Raw genomic sequence first — 25,506 nt, forward strand, 5'->3', positions numbered from 1 at the left:
GCGCGGGAGCGGATGTGACGTCGGTCTCCTGCGCGAAGCCTGGCGAAGGACGGACCCCACAGACATCCTGCAGCCACAGAGATCTTGTACCCACAACGGCTGACACAGAAACATAGCTTTTTCAGAAAACTGTCAGGATGTAGAAGACATTTTTAGAATCTTATCTCAGGTCAAAATGGGATAAGTGACAAAGAAAACAATAACTGGCTCCAAAAAGCCTTGTCAGCTTAGTGTACAGTACAGTACAGTATCGCACGCCATGGTGCTTCTCTCTCCCGCATGCATTTGTGTGTGAGTGTGAGTGTGAGTGTGTGTGTGTGTGTGTGTGTGTGTGTGCGTGCGTGCGTGCGTGCGTGCGTGCGTGCGTGTGTGTGTGCGCGTGCGTGCACTGAAGTCACATGAATCCAGACAAACCCTGAGTTTATAGTGCATTCTCCTGGGCATAGCACATAACAAATGGTTAACCCATTTTGGCCTCTTCTAAATCCTCCAGTTTTCTGAAATAAATATTTTCACGATTTTTCAAAAATAGCAGACCTACAAGCTCGTAGCGCGCCACTCGGTGGCACGCTATGAGCTTGTAGATCTGCTATTTTTCAATAGCTATTATAACATAATGTTTAACAAAATGGGTTAAAGGGATTAAACATGTAGCTTCAATCACACATTCATGGTTACATTACTAGAGTGAAAGGTGTTACATATGTGTTACCACAAGGGGCTGTGAAACACTTTGCATAACATTTGGTTAACAGTAAAATGTATTTCAAGTTTCAAAATTTGTTCCACGGAAAATAAAAATGCTGTGTGTTCTCTTTCAGTATTAAGAACTTATGTAGTTCTTTGCGAAAAATACTTTTAGAAACAACTTTTCAGTGAGATAAGCCGTGAGGTTTGGTCAGTTGTTATAGTGGCATCCATGGCATGCTCTCTGGAATCTGCGTCTCTTTGCAAATATATAAGCTTTAGTCGAACTAAAGGAGCATCGATAAACCGGCAATTATGTTCAGCTTTTACTTCATCATGAAGTTGTAGTAGAGTACAACAAATGTATTGAAAGTATTTAAAACCTCTGCATGGGTCACTGCAGTGTTGCCAACTTAGCGGATTTGTCGCCATATTTAGCTTCTTTCCAGACCCCCCTAGCGACTGAATTAGTGAAAAGCTTCTGGCGAGAAATCTAGCTTTTTTTTCCTGGTGAATTGGGGACAAATCGTGTTGACAGGCGCCAGATATGCGCCAGAGATAAAATCCCAATTTATTTTTTTCTCAGCCTCAAATTCTCTCTAAATTGGCAAAACTAAAAGTGGTCGGCGTGTCTGGCTCACAGCAGGCTCAGTGGCTTCCTCGGCTCGGTTATGTGCACACTGCACACACTCCTTTCTTGCTCTGCCTAGGTGAGTGCGCTCCGGTGCGGTATTTCCGAACGTGCCCCTCGAGCTCGACAGAGCAAGAAAGGAGGAAGCACTGGCAGCTCAGTTTAGTCTGCTAGTAAAAATAAAATACACACTTGGATGCATAAAGTATTAACCTTCTAATTCCTGTATGGATCGGAACAAAATAGCGTTCTAAACGTTGAATTGAGGTATGTTTTTTTTATATTACAATGAGTTTAAACAAAGCAGCGAATTTTCAGAGTTCAGACCACAGCACAGAGTGCCTCTGCAGCTGCTGCATTGAAAAAATAAAAAATAAATCGGATATGGTCTGAAGCTGTCTGGAGATGCTTGCTATCAGCACAAGCTGCCTGACACTGTTTTGAGGCAGTTTGGCACATCAGCAGTGTACTCTTTCAAATCAGCTCCTCAAGCAGCCACAGCAACAACATGTATTGGGATGTATTGATGTCAGTTTGATGTGAAGTTTCATGGTGATATCCAACTTTGTCACGTATCAGCAAGAGATGATACAAACTAACTTAAACTAAGTGCACATAAATGACAATTTTTTTTCTGGGCTGGCTACATATTTTCGTTGCTATAGGGGCGCCTAAAAGTCGCTAGGGACGCAAAAAAGTCGCTAGGGGCGGCGCACGCTACGCGCGCGCATATCCCACCCCTGGCGACTTTTAGCTACTTTTCGAGGAGCCACTAGCTACTTCCGTTACTGGAGAGTTGGCAACACTGGACAGAACATTCACCGATCTTTTTGTCCTCCTCTGAGACTGAGTCCTCTCTGCTCTGCTCAACAATTAAGCTACAGGTAGCTAAAATATATACAAGCTACTTTTAAACCTTATAGTTTATAGCTGTGATCAGGGCGCGCTGGACCGGACCGGCGCTTATAACTTAAGGACTGTGTTAGTATTGACTGTTCACTGTATAACGTGATTAACAATAGCCTATACTGTATACATACATGTATGAAATGTATACTAAACTATAAGCCATAGCCTATATATCCTTAAAATACATGTTCCATATAGGCTTACAAACTTAACAGAGCAAGGGTTTATATTTATCACGTTTTATTTACACAACGTATAATGTATGTGCGTCACTCAGAACTCATAACAAGGCCTTCTTCAAGAGCAGCCATTTTGTTAGCCCCACAAGCAGAACCCAATGGTAGTAAAGTTTCTGACATTTTTAAAGCTTAAAGTCCAAAGCTTTACGGAGGGTTCCGAGAGGGGCTACCATTTTGTGTAAACTGTATATAAGCCCATTATAGTTGTTCACATATAGCGCTATATGAGCTTGTAGAGCTGCTATTTTTCCATAGCTAAAGTATAACATAAATAATGCTTAAAACACCAAAATGGTTTACGGGGTGGGGGCGGGTCACGGTTAAAAATAAAAGTATCACTTCCACAAAGCTAGTGTCATTTGTATATTGTTGACCTATCAGTTCAGAGGCCGAGCCAGATTCACCTATAAGGTGACCGTAACATTTTTGTATTCCTATTTCCTACCTCAGTGATGTAAGTATAGGTCATGCTCAATGTAATGAACACCTACTTTTATAAATTGCAGCATTTAACTCCCATGGGCGGGACTTGACTTGACAAAGGGTGAATTGTTAATTGTTAATTGTTAATTGTTATATAAGGTTTTCCCTTATATAGGTCTATGCCGGTATACATGGGGCAACTGGCGGCCCGGGGGCCACATGCGGCCCCCAGCTTCACTTAATGCGGCCCTCAGGTTAATATCAGAATATGTGTTATTGATTTCAGCTGTTTACAATTCCAAACATGTTCATGCAGCTAATGCAGCTCATGCTCCCAACATGTTTAGTTCACACAAAGGTAACATAACTAAATTCATTTGAATTTTTCAGGATTCCAATAAAAAGAAAATGCCAATTTCTGTTTCCAGTATTTCAATTCAAATATAGCAAAAATAGCAGATCTACAAGCTTGTAGATCGGCTATTTTTGCTACGTCAACAATTATGCAACGTGGTCCTCTGGAGTGAGTGTGGAAATATACAGTGGCCCTCTCCATCGTCAAAGTTGCCCACCCCTGGCAGGGCTGGGCAACTTTGACGATGGAGCCACTATATTTCCACACTCACTCCCTAGGGCCTTATATTACTGTCGTAGCAAAAATACTGATCTACAATTTTTGCTATATTCAAATTGCAATCTTGATTCTTTGCTATTTTTGAATTGGAATCCTGGAAATTAACATTTTTATGTAATTTCAAATGCATTTAATTATACTTGGGTTGAAGCAATGAGCTACTAGCTAAGACTACTACTTTAGACTGAAGTAATAAAAGCGGGTCATGTTTGCATGTTGTTGAATAGTAACAGCTGAAACCAATATACAGTATCAGTATTCTGATATTAACCTGAGGGCCACATTATGTGAAGGTCGCCAGGGCCGCCAGTTGCCCACCCCTGCCCTATGGTCTATATATATATATATATATATATATATATATATAAGGGAAAATCTAATTTATGTTAACGTTTATTTATTTGATATGAACATAACAATTCACCCTTTGAGCCCTCTGTCACATGGAACTCTTTGTTGTGTCCATGTATCAGTGCATCAGTATCCTCTGAGATAACGTGCATTTGGTCTAAAGAAGAGAACTAGTCTACGCCCCCAGCAGCACAACAACATATTATAGTTGCATCTGACAGAGCAGGGGTCAAAGTTGAACCAAAGTTGCTCTCTGGTAGAAATAGGTCAACAATACAATACAAATGCTTTGAGTCCAACAATCTGAACTAACACTTTGAGCAGTTTTGCTGACATCATGTTTTGCGCTGGTCGTGTTGCCCAATATATGCGCTCGTGATTTGGAAGCAAAGATTTGAGTTAAGAATACATAAACTGCCTCCCCCTGGCTAGCCGGGGCGCCTGATGGAGGGGAACCTCCCCCCTGTGACTGTCAGGTGTAAAGGAGCAACTTGGACTCTCAGGCATGAAGGAAGCATGAGTTCAAGTCTGTTGCTCTCCCCTTGTCCCCCATATATGGGGACTAGGTTGCTCTCCCCTTGTCCCCCATATATGGGGACTAGCTTGCTCTGGGTTGCTCTGGGTGTGTAGAGCCCAGGATCACATTAGATGATTGACACAGGGGTGAAAAATTAGTTACAAAATCGTGGGATATAAAAAAAAGAAAAAAAAAGAATACATACCGGTATTTAAAGATTTGCCTATTTTTCTAAAACAGCAGACCTACAAGCACCGACTCGAGTGCCGCGCTATGAGCTTGTAGATCTGCTATTTTCCAATAGCTAAAAGTAAACACCAAAAGGGGTTCCCGGGCCTCAGTAAACTATTAACATGACCCTTTTTGTTCTCTTTCTGTTTGTTTGACACACACAGGGAACCAGGAAGTCCACCCACCACCGCTGTGTTCCGCTTTTACACCTGGGATAAAAAGATAAAGTCAATCTGAGGTAAGTTAACAGTATATTATGTATCGACGTCAATTAACTTCTTCAGCGTATATGTTCAGGTTCAGGTTCAGGTTTATTTGTCATGTGTATAGATACAGAGTATACATACAATGACATTTATTTTGCTCAGAGCACTCTCAGTCTTACATACACAGGACATAAACAAACATCTATAGTGCAAGAAAAAGACAGGAAAAGAAAAGTGCAAGTGAAGTGAAGTGCAATACAGTTCGAGGTCAGCTGTTCAGCAGCCTGACTGCCTGGGGGTAAAAACTGTTACTGAGACGGGCGGTGGTACGAGATTTGATGCTCTGGTAGCGCTTTTTGGAAGGGAGTAGTTTGAACAGGGTATTTGCGGGGTGGCTGGTGTCTTCCATGATGTTATGGGCTTTTTTCATACAGCGCGTGGTGTAGATGTTATGGAGACTGGGTAATTCTGTAGTGCCGATGATTTTAGCTGCTGTTTTAACGGTCCTCTGCAACCTATTGCAATCCTGAGCGGTCGTGTTACCGTACCACACTGTGATACAGCCAGTTAAGACACTTTCAATTATACAGCGATACAAATTCACTAGACCTTTTGTGTGAGTTTTGTTATGCTAGCTTTCATTAAAACGGATTATGTCCAGTACTTTTATCAGATGGATTGTAATCATTCCGGAGTTTAACATCCTACTGAGACCTCTGATACAGGCAGTATAACTACTGACCTCTGATACAGACAGAATAACTACTGACCTCTGATACAGACAGAATAACTACTGACCTCTGATACAGACAGAATAACTACTGACCTCTGATACAGACAGAATAACTACTGACCTCTGATACAGACAGAATAACTACTGACCTCTGATACAGACGGTATAATTACTGACCTACAGTTTGAACAACACAGTATTTATTACTCTGCATGTGTTCACAGTTCAAACACGCTTGGACGCGCTCTCTCTCTCTCTCTCTCTCTCTCTCTCACACTCACTCACTCTCTCTCTCTCTCTCTCACACACTCGCTCGCACGCACACACACACACACACACACACACACACACACACACAAACACTCAAATAAGTAGCAAATAAAAATTTGCAATTCAAATACACCATGCAGTCTTGTATACTATACTTGTATTTTTTTTTATCGTTTTTTTAACTGTTATTTTATGTGCTCAAACAAAGTAAGACACAGAGAGACGGATTGAATTGAAATCTAGCTAAATCTAGCTTGGTAATGACGAGACACACCTGCAGATACAACCGTTCTAAGTGTGGGAAGGGCCGTCATTTGGCTTGTTGTCATTCTGTGTAGACGTGGCGTGATCTGTTGTTTGTGTGAAGCAGGTAACCAACCAGTTTGACAACCGGTTCTCTTTGCTTGTCTGTCTCTCTCTCTGTCTCTCTCTCTCTCTCTGTCTCTCTCTCTCTCTCTGTCTCTCTCTCTCTGTCTCTCTCTGGCTCTCTCTCTCTGTCTCTCTGTCTCTCTCTCTCTCTCTGTGTCTCTCTCTCTCTGTCTCTCTCTGGCTCTCTCTCTCTGTCTCTCCGCCCATCTCCACTTTATCCAACCAGGACACAGAAGTCATTCTATGATCCAGTCCAGAGTCTACAGAACAGAACCAGAACCCAGAACCATGGACGGACAGGATTCATGACGGGTAAAGATTCAAACAAACATTTTTCATGACTAGGTGCAGGTCTACATTATACCAGTTTATCACATGGCTTGGTTGAATTCTGATTGGTCAATCGCTGAATTCAGCGGTGAGTTGCCTAATCAAACCCTCTGAGCACCAGCTGCGTAACAGCCACGTAAACACACACACACACACACACACACACACACACACACACACACACACACACACACACACACACACACACACACACACACACACACACACACACACACACACACACACACACACACACACACTGTGACACACACCTTCAGGGAGTGAAGGTGACACACACCTTCAGTTAGACTATAGTGTCCGCCCTGACACCGGGAGGTCGAGGTTCGACCCCCGGGCTGGGGAGAGAGATATAAATATATACACTGTAAATATTTATACTGTATACAATCAGGGCTCCAGACTAACTTTAGGTAGGTAGCACTGGCGCCACCTACCTTTTCAGTTGGTAGCGCCACCACAAATTAGGTAGCACCAACCTTTTTTTTGTATAGCGCCTCAGCGCTGTATTAACACATGACCTTATCACCAAGGCTAGCAAAGGCTTTCTTGGCTGAAGCATAAATGCCTTAAATTAAGCAGATAACATGTTATATTTCTCACTCACACATTCTATAGGACAATATTATAATGAATAAACCTATAGTGCATTTTTCCATATCGTTATTATCATTTGGCTACTGTATATGAAACAGAAATGAGACACACCCCTTACCTTCTGCATGGGCATGTTCAACCTAATGGCCAATAAGGATATTTAATCCACCGAATTCATAATCTTTGCCCACTTTCCTCCTGTCTTTTCTTTATATGGAATGAACATGTGAAAGCTTTTATTGTGAAGGGGAAAGTTTCTAAACGTCTCCGCCTGCATATTTCCATGTGCTGATCTACAAGCTCACAACGTGTGGTGGACGCGACGCGTTGTGAGCTTGTAAATCTGCTATTTTCAGCATGCAACACCACGTCGTACGACGAAGAATATACCAGGTTTCACGTGGGAGATGTATTTTGTTCGAGGCGATCATGTATGTAGCCTGGCCTGCATACAGTCTATGGCCTGCACACAGCGCTACTCCACGCAAAATAACAAGCTATTGGAAGCTATTTTTCAACAAGTTTACTGTGTTTGGGGTCGGGGACGAGGCGCAGTCCCCCATATTATGTTGTGTCTGCTGTCTCCGTGGATTCAGCGACAGCAATGCACAGCATGCATCATCATAGTTGTAAAAAGCTCCAGGGAAACTTATGTACAGCCGATGTTGAAATCAGTTTCCTTTTTTTCGGGGTTGATCAGTGAGCGCGCCGCCGCTGTTGAACTCACGCGTGTCGCGTGCAGACCGGTGCAGACAGACAGGCAGAGAGAGAGAGAGAGAGAGAGGGAGGGAGAAAGAGAGAGAGGAGGCGCGGAATGAGTGAGAATAAAGTAATATTTTATTATCGCGCTAACGCCCGTGCTTCATTGAGTTTAGCATAGTGGTAAAGGCTTCACATAGACTAAAATGCTAGGAAGGGACTAGTGGACAAGAGATCCAGTAAAAGTAATTTTGCACTTGGTTGCATGCTGAAAATATCAGATCTACAAGCTCAGAACGTGTCGCGCTAGATCGGCTATTTTCAGTGCACGGCCCAAAAAGGTTGCCATATAATGGTTATTTCAGTAAGCAGGGAATTCATTTTTATTTTATTTTTTAATGCTTTATTAACAGATTGCTGTGATTTCACAATGATTGTTAAAAGGAAAATTGCTTTTTAATTGCATCTATTTGTGTGCACATTTTTGTTTGCCTTACTTCTTATTTAAACTTAATTTATGCATAGTAGTAGTAGTAGTAGTAGTGTTTTCATTGCTGAAAATAGCTGATTTACAAGCTCACAACGTGTTGTGAGCTTGTAGATCAGCTATTTTCAGCATGCAACCAATTGTAAAATGACTTATACTGGATCTCTTGTCCACTAGTCCCTTCTTACATTTTAGTCTACTTTTTATTTGTTGTGCTGCCTTTGGAATGGCAGTTTGGTTAAAATGCATAGTTTAAAAATGTTTAATAATCCTGTCATTTAATTAATTAAGTTAATAGTTAAAAGGTGAAGTGTATTGTAACAGTTCTTACGGTTTTTACTGCCCTCCAGTGGTGGAAGTGAGTCCCTGAAAGTGAAACGAAACTTCAGCAGAGCATTTCCAGTAAAACGAAACTCATTTCCCAGTACTGACGGAACAGTGAGCTGCGTGCGCATGGTCCGCTGATAATTATTCTTTAATGCTTTTGCCTTAATTGGACATATATTGTCTGTAAGTACTTTGAAGTTCTAGTTAATCGGTTCAAAGAGTATATTTAATTTAGTATGTGATGTTTGCAGAATGCCTTTGTAGTTGGTTATTATGTGTTTGGAAATTGTGTAAACACGTCTGCGTGTTAGTTTACTGCTGCAGTAGCAGTAGCCATTTTCTGTGTTTGATTTCAACACTGTGTACCAAGTTCAGTGCAAATAGCCTACTGATAACTATGCATACTATAAACTATATTACTCACACACTCACACATATTTCCTGTCTGTTTTTCACTTTCGTCAGTGGAAAAAGGCAGTCGATGAACATTTTTCGTCTCAGTTTTAGCCGACGAAAACAACACTACTTGAGCAGTAGGCTGAATGTCATAGTTTATTACTGAGACAATTCAATTAAATTCAATTCAAAGGGCTTTATTGGCATGAGAAAACATACGTTTACATTGCCAAAGCAGAAAGAACAATACAACAATACAGCAATACAATCAAAACAAAAATGATGTACTTTGAAGGTCAGAATCTTCAATAGATCAACTTCTGTGTACCAAGATCACTCGATGCAGGTATAGTGCAGGAATATACACAATGATTAGTCTGAGACAGACAAAAAAAGAAAACAGACTCAAGTGCGCACCCAAGTGGTCAAAGTTGTGTGCTGTTAACTGTCAACTACCAACATGACAATGCTCCAAATGTATGTATGTGCATTTATCTACTGTACATCGAGGCGTTGTGAGCTTGTAGATCGGCTATTTGAACTATTAAAAAATGTTTTTCAAAAAAGCAAAGTAGTTTAGGGATAAGGGGTTTAGCCCGCAATAGAGCCCTCAGGTTTTGATGCATTTTTTTATGGATTTATTATGAACAGGGATGGTAAATAAAATATGTTGAAATACAACTACAGCTTGTGTCCAAAACTCACAGAAATAGTTATACTTCTGTGAAGTCATGTCAGTCAAATAATATACTGTACCATTACAAATTCCAATTGTCTACACCTGCCTTCCAGAATGTGTGTGCCCAGGGTAGAAAACCTGGCCTGGCACAGAGCACACTTTTATAGTTTAACCCATTCTGACCTGAGATCGGATTCATACGAGGTTTCCACTGGACACACACACACTGGTCTGATTTATAACCCATTCTGACCTGAGATCAGATTCTAAAAATGTCAGTCGCTCTTCGATTTTTCAAAAATATCAGACCTGCAAGCTCGTAAGCGCGGCACCGAGTGCCGCGCTTACGAGCTTGTAGATCTGCTATTTTTCAATAGCTAAAGTATAACATAATGCTTAAGGGCGCGCACTGCAATGCAAACCAATAGGTCGAGTGCGCTCCGGTGCGCCCTAAAACACCAACCAGAATGGGTTAATGTGTTTTAAATTTAGAGTGCTATGATATGAGAGATATGGACTGTAGATTCAACATGGATTAAAATGATTCACTAAATATTGTTCATCTTCTCTTTTCTACCAGGAGTCATCAGGAGATGAGCAGCACTGCATGGAGCCAGAGGAGAATGTCCCATTCATTTAGCTTCATACTAGACAAAACAAATCACAACAATGTCAGGGAATGTTAGGAAAACACCAACGTGGACTATACACACAAAAAAATACTTTTACTTGTAACGGAGGACTTAATTGTCCACCGCTGGTTGACATTATTGGCATACAGACAGTGTGGGTTCTAGAGGAGCATAGCTTACAAGCAAGTAAAAAGTACTCAGTCCTAAGTCTACTGAGTACTAAGTCTACTGACTAAGTGTACTCAGTCCTAAGTCTACTCAGTCCTAAGTCTACTGACTACTAAGTCTACTGAGTACTAAGTCTACTCAGTCCTAAGTCTACTGACTACTAGGTATACTAGTCCTAAGTCTACTTGACAGGTTTTAAACTTTTTAGCTGTCAATGGTTGAAGAAAAGTTCTCTTTACTAAATACTGGATTGTGACGACATTTGACTGTAGCTGATAATACAATATATCACTATGGAGAAAATGAGTGGGAGTTCTGCTTCTGACGGAGACGACCCGAGCGATGAAAGGTTTGAATTCACTCATTTATAATAATAATAATAATAATGGTTTTTATTTATATCGCACTTTACATTCGCAAGAATCTCAAAGTGCTACAGCAGTGAATAAAAGCAAAAGAAACAACACACCATTAAAAACATCAAATAGAACAGGAACATTACAATTACCACCGCTGAAGTGCCCTTTGAGCAAGGCATTGAACCTCTACCATGAAATGTTCTATGAGCAGGGCCTGGTTGTAAACAAGTTCTTGAGCTTAGTCCAGTTAGGGCCGATTCATACTCCTATTTTAGAGCCGAATAAAAGTCGGTTCGGCGCTGTAGAGCCTACAATGTGACGTCATTTGAGGTTCGGGGGGGGGCGGGTACCGTCCTAAAGTCGGCTCTTCGGTGCTACTGAAAATTTCTGACGAGCCGAAATCATTTCGGCACTACAGCGCCGAAACAGCGGTAAAATAGGAGTATGAATCGGCCCTTACCCTGGGTAAAAACATAGTACCTTTCCTTTCTTACTTCCATTGGAAATGCATCGGGGCGGCCATGACACTTACATCTAGCTTGCATCGATGTTGCATGCTAGATCGAAAGGTGTGAGTGAGGCCAATGAGAAAACTTTTGTCCCGAACCGACTCTTCGGTGTGGTTTAGATATAAGGGGCTCCATTTCAGTCACTGCTAAACCCCTTATCCCTAAACTTCTTTGCCATTTTGACATTTAACATTTTTGAATAGTTCAACTAGCCAATCTACATTGACACGTTGTGAGCTTGTAGACTGGCCATTTAAATTATTCAAAAATGTTAAGCAAAATAGTAAAAAAAAATAAGTTTAGGGATAAGGGGTTTAAAATGATTAAATAAATACATGTTTGATAATGAGCATTCATTCAATATGATAACTTCTCACAGCAGATCAAGCATTCAGGAACAACATTACCTTTCGTTGCGTTGATTAATAAAAAGCATTTTTATCCGAGCGCCCCGGCTACTTTTTTCAAACTGGGTTCGTTTGGGAAATCCACAGTTGCACACCGGGAGCGCACTCGCATTATGGGCTATTTCCCCTACCCCACCATAAAAGCCCTCAACGGGGGCGCTGCGAAGTCAAGTCAAGATTTATAATTATACGTTTAATTATTGTAATGTATAATTACGGCAACTGGCGGCCCCGGGGGGGGGGGGGCACATGCGGCCCCCCCATCTTCACTTAATGCGGCCCTCAGGTACATATCAGAATACTGAGATAATTTTGGTTTCAGCGGTTTACAATTCCGCTTTAATTACAAGCAATTAGAGGCATTTGAAATGACATAAAAATGTACATTTTCAGGATTCCAATTCAAAAAATAGCAAAAAAAGAAAATCAAGATTTCAATTCTAATATAGCAAAAAATAGCAGATCTACAAGCTCAAAACGCGTCACAGTGCGACGCGTTTTGAGCTTGTAGATCTACTATTTTTGCTACAACAGCAATGTGGCCCTCTGGAGTGAGTGTGGAAATGTAGTGGCCCTCTCCATCGTCAAAGTTGCCCAACCACTGATTTAATATGTTCTGCCTGCCATCAGTCAGTTTTAGTTTCAGATAACGTATTGCTTATTCTACTGTCGAATGACATTGTTTGAAGGGGAGACCTCTGCAAACCCGCACACTGTCACCTGCTGATTCAAGAGCTTTTTATTTAATGTCAAACGCAACGACGTTTGGCTCTTTCGACCTGACTCGGAATAGGCTGACATCACTAAATACATTTCATAGGTATAGAACAACCAATCGGAAAGCAGCACGTAATCATCTTAACAGATAGCAGCTGCATAGTCATGTGACTCTTAACCCATTCTGACCTGAGATCAGATTAAAAAAATGTCTTCTACATCCTGACAGTTTTCTGAAAAAGCTATGTTTCTATGTCAGTCGTTCTTCGATTTTTCAAAAATAGCAGACCTACGCTATGAGCTTGTAGATCTGCTATTTTTCAATAGCTAAAGCATAACGTAATGCTAACACCAAAAGGGGTTCCCGCCCCAAAATGGGTTAAAGTTACAGTGCTTCTGTGACATTCCTTGCAAATACTATTGCAAAATAACACAATATAATACAGGGACAAATATATAAAATATGTCATACCATAAAATACAAGAAAATCAACATACAATAAATACGCAAATTAATGTCACATATAAGGTCCTATACGACAGTAGTGGACAGTAAAAGTAAAAACAACACAAATGGTGCTTGGAGGCATTTAGTATGGATAATTATAGCATGACGTTTAATTAAGCAATATTACACGAGAGGGTGTGGTTTAACGTGATTATTGAATTATGATTATTGAACGAGACGAAGTCGAGTTGAACATGTAATGTATTCTTTAAATTGTTTCCTAAGACAATGTTGCTGCTGCTCTGATGCACAACTGATACATTTATAATCTGATCCTTTCTAAAAATATATTACGGCTAGGTGTGCTGTCGTGCTAATTTCAGCACGGCCGGAGAGCCTATTGCAACCAATTACTTGGTCAGAAGAACTACCTGTATTATATCTATTTGATACATCCTGGTTTGAGCCTCTCTGCACTGCCCACGCCTGATATGACTCGCTATAAATAAACTAAATCCTCTCGTTGAATCCCACTGTTCATGATCACTGTTGCTGTGTTTATGTGAATGCATTTTAAATAGTATTTTTTTAATGCATCTGTGTGTTTTATGTAATGTGTGATTGTTGTAACTGACTGCCGGTGTGCCAAAGACACATTTACATTGTATGTAAATGTTATGGACAATAAAGTTTTCTTTTGTCTTTATCTTTTACAGGGTTGATCGTCACAGAGCAGTCTCTCCTGTACCCAGCTGTGTCTCCATGACGAGTGACACCTCCATGCATGGACTTTTTGACTTCAAAGATGGACACCACTTTACTGATCAAAGGTTTGAATTTTAATTGACCAGACAGATGATTGAAAAATGAACTCCTTTACAACCTGACTGTAGAAAGTAACAGTACAGTAAAGAACCTGGGGGTTATTATTGATTCTGAATTGAATTTTAATTCACACATTAATCATGTCACCAAGATTGCCTTTTTTCACCTTAGAAATATTGCACGAATCAGAGCCTATTTGTCTTTGGACGATGCAAAAACGCTAATCCACGCCTTTGTTTTTTCTCGGCTTGATTACTGCAATGCACTTTTTTCAGGACTGCCTAAGAAAACAACTGACAGATTACAACTTGTCCAAAATGCAGCAGCCAGAGTTTTAACTAGAACTAAGATGAGAGAACATATTACTCCAGTTTTGGCTTCACTGCACCGGCTTCCGGTTGTTTTTAGGATTGATTTTAAAATTATTTTACTTGTCTATAAAGCTCTCAATGGTCTCGCACCTTCCTACCTACATGACTGCCTGCCTAAATATGTCCCAAACCGCCCCCTAAGGTCTTCCACTGCTGGCCTGCTCGCTTTGCCTAAAAAAATGGCAACTAAAAAATACGGGGAAGCAGCTTTTTGCTTCTACGGGCCGTCGGCATGGAACAAGCTCCCACTGTACCTTCGTCAGGCAGCCTCTGTAGTTTAACAAACTCCCACTGTACCTTCGTCAGGCAGCCTCTGTAGACCTTTTTAAAGCTCAGCTCAAGACCCACTTCTACAACATTGCTTTAAATTGATCTTTTATTTTTTGTTATTCATGTCCTCACTGTATTGCATTACTGCTTGTTTTTTAATGTCGTTGCCTTGCTTTTCTTTTTTATTCTCCATTGTTCTGTAAAGCACTTTGAGCTGCATTTCATGTCATGAAAGGTGCTATACAAATAAAGTTTTATTATTATTATTTATTATGTGAATGCATTTTAAATAGTATTTTTTTAATGCATCTGTGTGTTTTATGTAATGTGTGATTGTTGTAACTGACTGCCGGTGTGCCAAAGACACATTTACATTGTATGTAAATGTTATGGACAATAAAGTTTTCTTTTGTCTTTATCTTTTACAGGGTTGATCGTCACAGAGCAGTCTCTCCTGTACCCAGCTGTGTCTCCATGACGAGTGACACCTCCATGCATGGACTTTTTGACTTCAAAGATGGACACCACTTTACTGATCAAAGGTTTGAATTTTAATTGACCAGACAGATGATTGAAAAATGAACTCCTTTACAACCTGACTGTAGAAAGTAACAGTACAGTAAAGAACCTGGGGGTTATTATTGATTCTGAATTGAATTTTAATTCACACATTAATCATGTCACCAAGATTGCCTTTTTTCACCTTAGAAATATTGCACGAATCAGAGCCTATTTGTCTTTGGACGATGCAAAAACGCTAATCCACGCCTTTGTTTTTTCTCGGCTTGATTACTGCAATGCACTTTTTTCAGGACTGCCTAAGAAAACAACTGACAGATTACAACTTGTCCAAAATGCAGCAGCCAGAGTTTTAACTAGAACTAAGATGAGAGAACATATTACTCCAGTTTTGGCTTCACTGCACCGGCTTCCGGTTGTTTTTAGGATTGATTTTAAAATTATTTTACTTGTCTATAAAGCTCTCAATGGTCTCGCACCTTCCTACCTACATGACTGCCTGCCTAAATATGTCCCAAACCGCCCCCTAAGGTCTTCCACTGCTGGCCTGCTCGCTTTGCCTAAAAAAATGGCAACTAAAAAATACGGGGAAGCAGCTTTTTGCTTCTACGGGCCGTCGGCATGGAACAAGCTCCCACTGTACCTTCGTCAGGCAGCCTCTGTAGTTTAACAAACTCCCACTGTACCTTCGTCAGGCAGCCTCTGTAGACCTTTTTAAAGCTCAGCTCAAGACCCACTTCTACAACATTGCTTTAAATTGATCTTTTATTTTTTGTTATTCATGTCCTCACTGTATTGCATTACTGCTTGTTTTTTAATGTCGTTGCCTTGCTTTTCTTTTTTATTCTCCATTGTTCTGTAAAGCACTTTGAGCTGCATTTCATGTCATGAAAGGTGCTATACAAATAAAGTTTTATTATTATTATTTATTATGTGAATGCATTTTAAATAGTATTTTTTTAATGCATCTGTGTGTTTTATGTAATGTAAGACACATTTACATTTTATGTACCGGTAAATGTAATGGACAATAAAGTTTTCTTTGTCTTTATCTTTAACAGGGTTGATCATCACAGAGCAGTCTCTCCTGTACCCAGCTGTGTCTCCATGAAGAGTGACTCATCCATGTATGGACTTGTTGACTTCAAAGATGGACACCACTCTACTGATCAAAGGTTGGAACATTAACTCCTTTACAACCAACTGCTCCATCTGGTGTCTGAATTGTGTACTCCAAGTCAAATCAAATCAAACTTTATTTATATAGCATCTATCTGAGCAGATCTAATGGGGAGGGGCAGAAATGGTTTTATAGTGCCGGTGAGAAGGCGGTCAGCTGTGTCCTGCACTAGCTGTAAACGCCTGAGTGACGCCTGGTCGATGCCAATATACAAAGAGTTGCAATAATCTATTCTTGATTATATCAAAGCATGGATAACCATCTCCAGCTGTTTTTAGGGGAGGTAGGATTTGACCGTGGCGATGATTGGAAGAAGAGTTTTAACGACGGAGCTGATTTGTTTATTAAGTTTAAAATCTTGTATCAAAAATAAAACCAAGAGGGGGGACAGTGGCACAGTCGGTAGTGTTGTCGCCTCACAGCTAGAAGGTCCTGGGTTCGATTCCCGCTGTGGGCGCTGGGGGCGTGTTCTCTCCTCTGAGTCATCAGTGCCCATACCCGAGGCGGGGTTGGCGAAAGGGCCTTTCTGTGTGGAGTTTGCATGTTCTCCCCGTTCCCCGTTTGGTAGGTACCCTCATGTTCTCCCCGTGTCCCCTAGGGTAGGTACCCTCACATGTTCTCCCCGTGTCCCCTAGGGTAGGTACCCTCATGTTCTCCCCGTGTCCCCTAGGGTAGGTACCCTCACATGTTCTCCCCGTGTCCCCTAGGGTAGGTACCCTCACATGTTCTCCCCGTGTCCCCTAGGGTAGGTACCCTCACATGTTCTCCCCGTGTCCCCTAGGGTAGGTACCCTCACATGTTCTCCCCGTGTCCCCTAGGGTACCCTCACAAAAACATGCAGTAATCCTGGTCGGAATGTGTTAAGGAGATAACTGTTACAATTGCTCAATTCAACAGACCCATTCAGGATTCTAAAAACGCCTTCTCAATCCTGACCTAAGTTTTAAGTGTTTAGAGAGGCACTTGTCTTTATCTCCTTGGGCAAATCATTCCATTGCACCGTTTGTACTACATGGAATACAAGCTACTGTTATGCTAATTACTGTCTGTTACAATTTACAATTTACAATTTAGGCATTTAGCAGACGCTCTTAATCCAGAGCGATTTACATTAAGCAAGAACAAAAAAGCATGGGAATACGTCACATAAAAAGCATCTATCATGAAACATGCGTAAGCTAAGAAAGTAACAGTGGAATATCTATATAATGAAGCTATACATATAAACTATACATATACTATACTATGCTATACATATGTACTATGACGTGCTATGACTACATACAATGCAATTATAGTGCTGTCTACATAACATGCTATAAGTCTGTATCAAATGCTATCTAAGTCTACAGAAATGCTATCTAAGGGGGTAGGCGGTAGGGTAAGGGCTATGGTCCTGTTATTTACTTAGTATTATTTCTAGTAGTATTATTCACTGTCTCTGTTGTTTATGTATTGTTATTTCTGTCTGTATGATTCCAGAAGTGTCCACCACAGAGCAGAGTCTCCAACTCCCAGCCTTCTGTCTGTGAAGAGTGACTGGTCTAAAGGAAATCCTCCTGACTTCAGTAACGAACCTGGACCTCCTGATTCACAGTATGTCAACCCTCCTATAAATATATACAACACTATAACACTGTAACACTATACACTATAACACTATACAATATACACTATAACATATTTTATAGTGCCGGTGAGAAGGCGGGCAGCTGTGTTCTGCACTAGCTGTAAACGCCTGAGTGACGCCTGGTCGATGCCAATATACAAAGAGTTGCAATAATCTATTCTTGATGAAATCAAAGCATGGATAACCATCTCCAGCTGTTTTTAGGGGGAGGTAGGATTTGACCGTGGTGATGATTGAAAAAGAGAGGTTTAACGATGGAACTGATTTGTTTATTAAGTTTAAATCTTTATGAAAAAGCAAAACCAAGAGGGGGGGCAGTGGCACAGTCGGTAGTGTTGTCGCCTCACAGCTAGAGCTTAGCAAAGGGACACAGGGCCAGGGATCACAATGACTGACTGGTAGGCTTTCTTTATTTTCTGTAGGCTGCAACATGGCCTTATTTTTTTTGAACAAGATATTGCACTGTCCTGTTTTTTTATTTTAGTTAAAGAGAGAGAGAGAAAGAGAGACTTCTGAAAATATTGCACTGATCTATGACTCATGTTTATTTTATTTTAGTTAAAAAGGAGAGCAAGAGACTGTTCTGAAAATATTGCACTGAGTTTTTAGTTTTAATTTATTTTATTTAAAACAAAAAGAGTCTGTTCTGTCATGATGTGAGACTATGAGTCTATAACTGTGCTAATGTGGACATATTGCACTGAGTTTATAACTGTTCTAATGTGGAAATATGCATGACATGTAGCAACACAAAATTGACAATGAAATATGTGGAAACTGTGGAAATGTACTATTGACTAAGGGAATTTATTACTATGGCACTCTGAGTATCAAGGAAAAATATCATGGCACTTCATGTCAAAAAGGTTGCCTACCCCTGCCCTAGGGTAGGTACCCTCACTTGTTCTCCCCGTGTCCCCTAGGGTAGGTACCCTCACATGTTCTCCCCGTGTCCCCTAGGGTAGGTACCCTCACATGTTCTCCCCGTGTCCCCTAGGGTAGGTACCCTCACATGTTCTACCCGTGTCCCCTAGGGTAGGTACCCTCACATGTTCTCCCCGTGTCCCCTAGGGTAGGTACCCTCACATGTTCTCCCCGTGTCCCCTAGGGTATAGTACCCTCACATGTTCTCCCGTGTCCCCTAGGGTAGGTACCCTCACATGTTCATGTGGCCCAGAGGCACTTGTCTTTATCTCCTTGGGCAAATCATTCCATTGCACCGTTTGTACTACATGGAATACAAGCTACTGTTATGCTAATTACTGTCTGTTACAATTTACAATTTAGGCATTTAGCAGACGGTCCTGTATGTTATTTACTTAGTATTATTTCTAGTAGTATTATTCACGGTCTCTGTTGTTTATGTATTGTTATTTCTGTCTGTATGATTCCAGAAGTGTCCACCACAGAGCAGAGTCTCCAACTCCCAGCCTTCTGTCTGTGAAGAGTGACTGGTCTAAAGGAAATCCTCCTGACTTCAGTAACGAACCTGGACCTCCTGATTCACAGTATGTCAACCCTCCTATAAATATATACAACACTATACAATATACACCATAACACTATACAATATACACTATAACACTATACAATATACACTAACATATTTTATAGTGCCGGTAAGAAGGCGGGCAGCTGTGTTCTGCACTAGCTGTAAACGCCTGAGTGACGCCTGGTCGATGCCAATATACAAAGAGTTGCAATAATCTATTCTTGATGAAATCAAAGCATGGATAACCATCTCCAGCTGTTTTTAGGGGGAGGTAGGATTTGACCGTGGCGATGATTGGAAGAAGAGAGTTTTAACAACGGAACTGATTTGTTTATTAAGTTTAAAATCTTTATCAAAAATAACCAAGAGGGGGGACAGTGGCACAGTCTGTAGTGTTGTCGCCTCACAGCTAGAAGGTCCTGGCTTCGATTCCCGCTTTGGGCGCTGGGGGCGTGTTCTCTCCTCTGCGTCACCAGAGCCCATACCCGAGGCGGGGTTGGCGAAACGGCCTTTCTGTGTGGAGTTTGTATGTTCTCCCCGTTTCCCTTAGGGTATAGTACCCTCACATGTTCTCCGCGTGTCCCCTAGGGTAGGTACCCTCACATGTTCTCCCCGTGTCCCCTAGGGTAGGTACCCTCACATGTTCTCCCCGTGTCCCCTAGGGTAGGTACCCTCACATGTTCTCCCCGTGTCCCCTAGGGTAGGTACCCTCACATGTTCTCCCCGTGTCCCCTAGGGTAGGTACCCTCACATGTTCTCCCCGTGTACCCTAGGGTATAGTACCCTCACATGTTCTCCCCGTGTCTCCTAGGGTAGGTACCCTCACAAAAACACGCAGTAATCCTGGTCGGAATGTGTTAAGGAGATAACTGTTACAATTGCTCAATTCAACAGACCCATTCAGGATTCTAAAAACGCCTTCTCAATCCTGACCTAAGTTTTAAGTGTTTAGAGAGGCACTTGTCTTTATCTCCTTGGGCAAATCATTCCATTGCACCGTTTGTACTACATGGAATACAAGCTACTGTTATGCTAATTACTGTCTGTTATTTACTTAGTATTATTTCTAGTAGTATTATTCACTGTCTCTGTTGTTTATGTATTGTTATTTCTGTCTGTATGATTCCAGAAGTGTCCACCACAGAGCAGAGTCTCCAACTCCCAGCCTTCTGTCTGTGAAGAGTGACTGGTCTAAAGGTAATCCTCCTGACTTCAGTAACGAACCTGGACCTCCTGATTCACAGTATGTCAACCCTCCTATAAATATATACAACACTATGACACTGTAACACTATACAATATACACTATACAATATACACTATGGGCCAGATTCACAACGGCGTTTACGATAACATGACGTGACATTTACGTGGATTTCCCACATTAATTTGGAATTCATGGAAATGGCCGTGAACTTGACGCTCACGTAGGTTGGTCGGAAACTCCGTCAAATCCTATGGAACCTCTTTAGGTGGCGGACGAATCCACGCAAGCATTCAGAAGGCTTTAGTCTTCATGCTGAATCAATAAATAGTTCCCAAATCGCAGATAAAATATGTAGGCATGTGTCCCTACTCCCTAACATTGTTCAGCACATAAAAAAATGATATATATATAAAAGCCGAGTGCACTTGTATGCATATGCATGCATTCTAGAGGCAAGTCCCATAAGGAAACTGCCCCTGCAAGCAACACCTTTTTATTTATTTATTAGGATATTTCTATAGCATGCGCGATTGCGCTGCTCACTTGACAGCCTTCTCTAGGCTACTCGCAGTGCAACGTTGTGAGCTTGTAGATCGGCTCCCGAGGACTCGCGCTGCATGTTAAAAAACAAACTCACAATTACAATTACTGTGTCCCCTAGGCTAGGTACCCTCACATGTTCTCCCCGTGTCCCCTAGGGTAGGTACCCTCACATGTTCTCCCCGTGTCCCCTAGGGTAGGTACCCTCACATGTTCTCCCCGTGTCCCCTAGGGTATAGTACCCTCACATGTTCTCCCCGTGTCCCCTAGGGTAGGTACCCTCACATGTTCTCTCTGTGTCCCCTAGGGTAGGTACCCTCACATGTTCTCCCCGTGTCCCCTAGGGTAGGTACCCTCACATGTTCTCCCCGTGTCCCCTAGGGTATAGTACCCTCACATGTTCTCCCCGTGTCCCCTAGGGTAGGTACCCTCACATGTTCCCCCCCCGTGTCCCCTAGGGTAGGTACCCTCACATGTTCCCCCCGTGTCCCCTAGGGTAGGTACCCTCACATGTTCTCCCCGTGTCCCATAGGGTACCCTCACAAAAGCAAGTAATCCTGGTAGGAATGTGTTAAGGAGAAAACTGTTACAATTGCTCAATTCAACAGACCCATTCAGGATTCTAAAAACGCCTTCTCAATCCTGACCTAAGTTTTAAGTGTTTAGAGAGGCACTTGTCTTTATCTCCTTGGGCAAATCATTCCATTGCACCGTTTGTACTACATGGAATACAAGCTACTGTTATGCTAATTACTGTCTGTTACAATTTACAATTTAGGCATTTAGCAGACTGTCCTGTTATTTACTTAGTATTATTTCTAGTAGTATTGTTCACAGTCTCTGTTGTTTATGTATTGTTATTTCTGTCTGTATGATTCCAGAAGTGTCCACCACAGAGCAGAGTCTCCAACTCCCAGCCTTCTGTCTGTGAAGAGTGACTGGTCTAAAGGAAATCCTCCTGACTTCAGTAATGAACCTGGACCTCCTGATTCACAGTATGTCAACCCTCCTATAAATATATACAACACTATAACACTATAACACTATACAATTTACACTATAACATATTTTATAGTGACGGTGAGAAGGCGGGCAGCTGTGTTCTGCACTAGCTGTAAACGCCTGAGTGACGCCTGGTCGATGCCAATATATAAAGAGTTGCAATAATCTATTCTTGATGAAATCAAAGCATGGATAACCATCTCCAGCTGTTTTTAGGGGGAGGTAGGATTTGACCGTGGCGATGATTGGAAGAAGAGAGTTTTAACAACGGAGCTGATTTGTTTATTAAGTTTAAAATCTATATAAAAAATAAAACCAAGAGGGCGGACAGTGGCACAGTCGGTAGTGTTGTCGCCTCACAGCTAGAAGGTTCTGGGTTCGATTCCCGCTTTGGGTGCTGGGGGCGTGTTCTCTCCTCTGCGTCACCAGAGCCCATACCCGAGGCGGGGTTGGCGAAACGGCCTTTCTGTGTGGAGTTTGTATGTTCTCCCCGTTTCCCCTAGGATAGGTACCCTCACATGTTCTCCCCGTGTCCCCTAGGGTAGGTACCCTCACATGTTCTCCCCGTGTCCCTATAGGGTATAGTACCCTAACATGTTCTCCCCGTGTCCCCTAGGGTATAGTACCCTCACATGTTCTCCCCGTGTACCCTAGGGTAGGTACCCTCACATGTTCTCCCGTGTCCCCTAGGGTAGGTACCCTCACATGTTTTCCCTGTGTCCCCTAGGGTATAGTACCCTCACATGTTCTCCCCGTGTCCCCTAGGGTAGGTACCCTCACATGTTGTCCCCTAGGGTAGGTACCCTCACATGTTCTCCCCGTGTCCCCTAGGGTATAGTACCCTAACATGTTCTCCCCGTGTCCCCTAGGGTATAGTACCCTCACATGTTCTCCCCGTGTCCCCTAGGGTAGGTACCCTCACATGTTCTCCCTATGTCCCCTAGGGTAGGTACCCTCACAAAAACATGCAGTAATCCTGGTCGGAATGTGTTAAGGAGATAACTGTTACAATTACTCAATTCAACAGACCCATTCAGGATTCTAAAAACGCCTTCTCAATCCTGACCTAAGTTTTAAGTGTTTAGAGAGGCACTTGTCTTTATCTCCTTGGGCAAATCATTCCATTGCACAGTTTGTACTACATGGAATACAAGCTATTGTTATGCTAATTACTGTCTGTTATTTACTTAGTATTATTTCTAGTAGTATTATTCACGGTCTCTGTTGTTTATGTATTGTTATTTCTGTCTGTATGATTCCAGAAGTGTCCACCACAGAGCAGAGTCTCCAACTCCCAGCCTTCTGTCTGTGAAGAGTGACTGGTCTAAAGGAAATCCTCCTGACTTCAGTAACGAACCTGGACCTCCTGATTCACAGTATGTCAACCCTCCTATAAATATATACAACACTATAACACTATACAATATAAACTATAACATATGTTATAGTGCCGGTGAGAAGGCGGGCAGCTGTGTTCTGCACTAGCTGTAAACACCTGAGTGACGCCTGGTTGATGCCAATATACAAAGAGTTGCAATAATCTTTATTCTTTTTTTTTTCAATAATATTTTTATTGATTTTCACATTTTATGACAATGACAAAGACAAGACAAGAAAAACAAAACAAACTAACAAAAACAGACAGCTCAGCTCAGGCATGTTGTGGAACAAAGGACACAGTTATACACATACCAAAACATTAAATACAAAAATAATATACAAATATGGACACATTTGCAGTTTGGTGCTTGAAAGTCTAGATGGGTTAACGACTCCAGAGAAAATTAAAGAAAATAAAAGATATACATACATACATACATAACAATAATATACATAACTTTGTCCATCAAGGTTAGTGGCATCGCTTCTGTCCAGGAACCCTATGGTCAAGGTGGTAGCTAACTGAGGGCCAACAAATCTCAAATATGGGTCCCATATTTTATAGAAGGTATCTGTGGTGGAGCGTAGCAGGCAGGTTAGGAATTCCAACGGCATGCACTGCATGATTATTTTGTTCCAATCTTTTTTTGTTGGTGGTTTCTCGTTAATCCAAGACAACAGAATATTTTTCCTAGCAGTATAAATTAAGAGATTAAACAGACGTGTATGGAACTTGTTAACAATCTTTTCATCGGGCAGCCCAAGAATCAAACACAGGGTCGGGTTCAAACTCCATATTAAAGATCTCATTCAACTGCTGCACGATACCCAACCGGTATCGTTTAATCTTATGACATGACCATATACAGTGAATATAATTTCCCTCTTCAGTTTTACAGTTAAGACAGAGCGGAGATAGAGTAGGATTCATTTTATGGCGAAGGCTAGGTGAGATCTGTAATCGGTATATGGTTCTTAGCTGAATCGACCAAGCTCTATGCAATAATCTATTCTTGATGAAATCAAAGCATGGATAACCATCTCCAGCTGTTTTTTGGGGAAGGTAGGATTTGACCGTGGCGATGATTGGAAGAAGATAGTTTTAACGACGGAGCTGATTTGTTTATTAAGTTGGAAATCTTTATCAAAAATAAAACCAAGAGGGGGGACAGTGGCACAGTCGGTAGTGTTGTCGCCTCACAGCTAGAAGATCCTGGGTTCGATTCCCGCTGTGGGCGCTGGGGGGCCTGTTCTCTCCTCTGCGTCATCAGTGCCCATACCCGAGGCGGGGTTGACGAAAGGGCCTTTCTCTGTGGAGTTTGTATGTTCTCCCCGTTTCCCCTCACATAAACATGCAGTAATCCTGGTCGGAATGTGTTAAGGAGATAACTGTTACAATTGCTCAATTCAACAGACACCTTTAACCCATTCTAAAAACGCCTTCTCAATACTGAGGCACTTGTCTTTATCTGCTTGGGCAAATCATTCCATTGCACAGTTTGTACTACATGGAATACAAGCTACTGTTATGCTAATTACTGTATGTTATTTACTTAGTATTATTTCTAGTAGTATTATTCACTGTCTCTGTTGTTTATGTATTGGTATTTCTGTCTGTATGATTCCAGAAGTGTCCACCACAGAGCAGAGTCTCCAACTCCCAGCCTTCTGTCTGTGAAGAGTGACTGGTCTAAAGGAAATCCTCCTGACTTCAGTAACGAACCTGGACCTCCTGATTCACAGTATGTCAACCCTCCTATAAATATATACAACACTATGACACTGTAACACTATACAATATACACTATTACACTATAACATATTTTATAGTGCCGGTGAGAAGGCAGGCAGCTGTGTTCTGCACTAGCTGTAAACGCCTGAGTGACGCCTGGTCGATGCCAATATACAAAGAGTTGCAATAATCTTTTTTTCTTTTTTTTTCAATAATATTTTTATTGATTTTCACATTTTATGACAAAGACAAGACAGGAAAAACAAAACAAACAAACAAAAACAGACAGCTCAGCTCAGGCATGTTGTGGAACAAAGGACACAGTTATACACATACCAAAACATTAAATACAAAAATAATATACAAATATGGACACATTTGCAGT

At 41.5% G+C, this 25,506-nt stretch overlaps 2 protein-coding genes across 2 annotated transcripts in view; both read left to right on the top strand.

Annotated features, from left to right (window-relative positions):
• Nucleotides 1–25,506, top strand: part of LOC308320878 (uncharacterized protein) — a 288,416-nt gene that overhangs the window by 243,102 nt on the left and 19,808 nt on the right. The window lies entirely within an intron of this gene.
• Nucleotides 4,804–25,506, top strand: part of LOC308321234 (NLR family CARD domain-containing protein 3-like) — a gene marked incomplete at its 3' end in the record, with an annotated part of 36,803 nt that continues 16,100 nt past the window's right edge. The window contains exons 1-9 of the mRNA XM_080772073.1: nt 4,804–4,860; nt 6,427–6,512; nt 10,314–10,588; nt 10,698–10,882; nt 16,020–16,133; nt 17,621–17,734; nt 19,163–19,276; nt 23,272–23,385; nt 25,018–25,131. Of these exons, the coding sequence (XP_080628199.1) occupies nt 10,827–10,882; nt 16,020–16,133; nt 17,621–17,734; nt 19,163–19,276; nt 23,272–23,385; nt 25,018–25,131 (626 nt within the window). The 5' untranslated portion in view covers nt 4,804–4,860; nt 6,427–6,512; nt 10,314–10,588; nt 10,698–10,826. The remainder of the gene's footprint in view (nt 4,861–6,426; nt 6,513–10,313; nt 10,589–10,697; nt 10,883–16,019; nt 16,134–17,620; nt 17,735–19,162; nt 19,277–23,271; nt 23,386–25,017; nt 25,132–25,506) is intronic.

The sequence above is a fragment of the Protomyctophum bolini genome, assembly GCF_963924005.1.
Source record: "Protomyctophum bolini genome assembly, chromosome: 9".
Lineage (NCBI taxonomy): Eukaryota > Metazoa > Chordata > Actinopteri > Myctophiformes > Myctophidae > Protomyctophum > Protomyctophum bolini.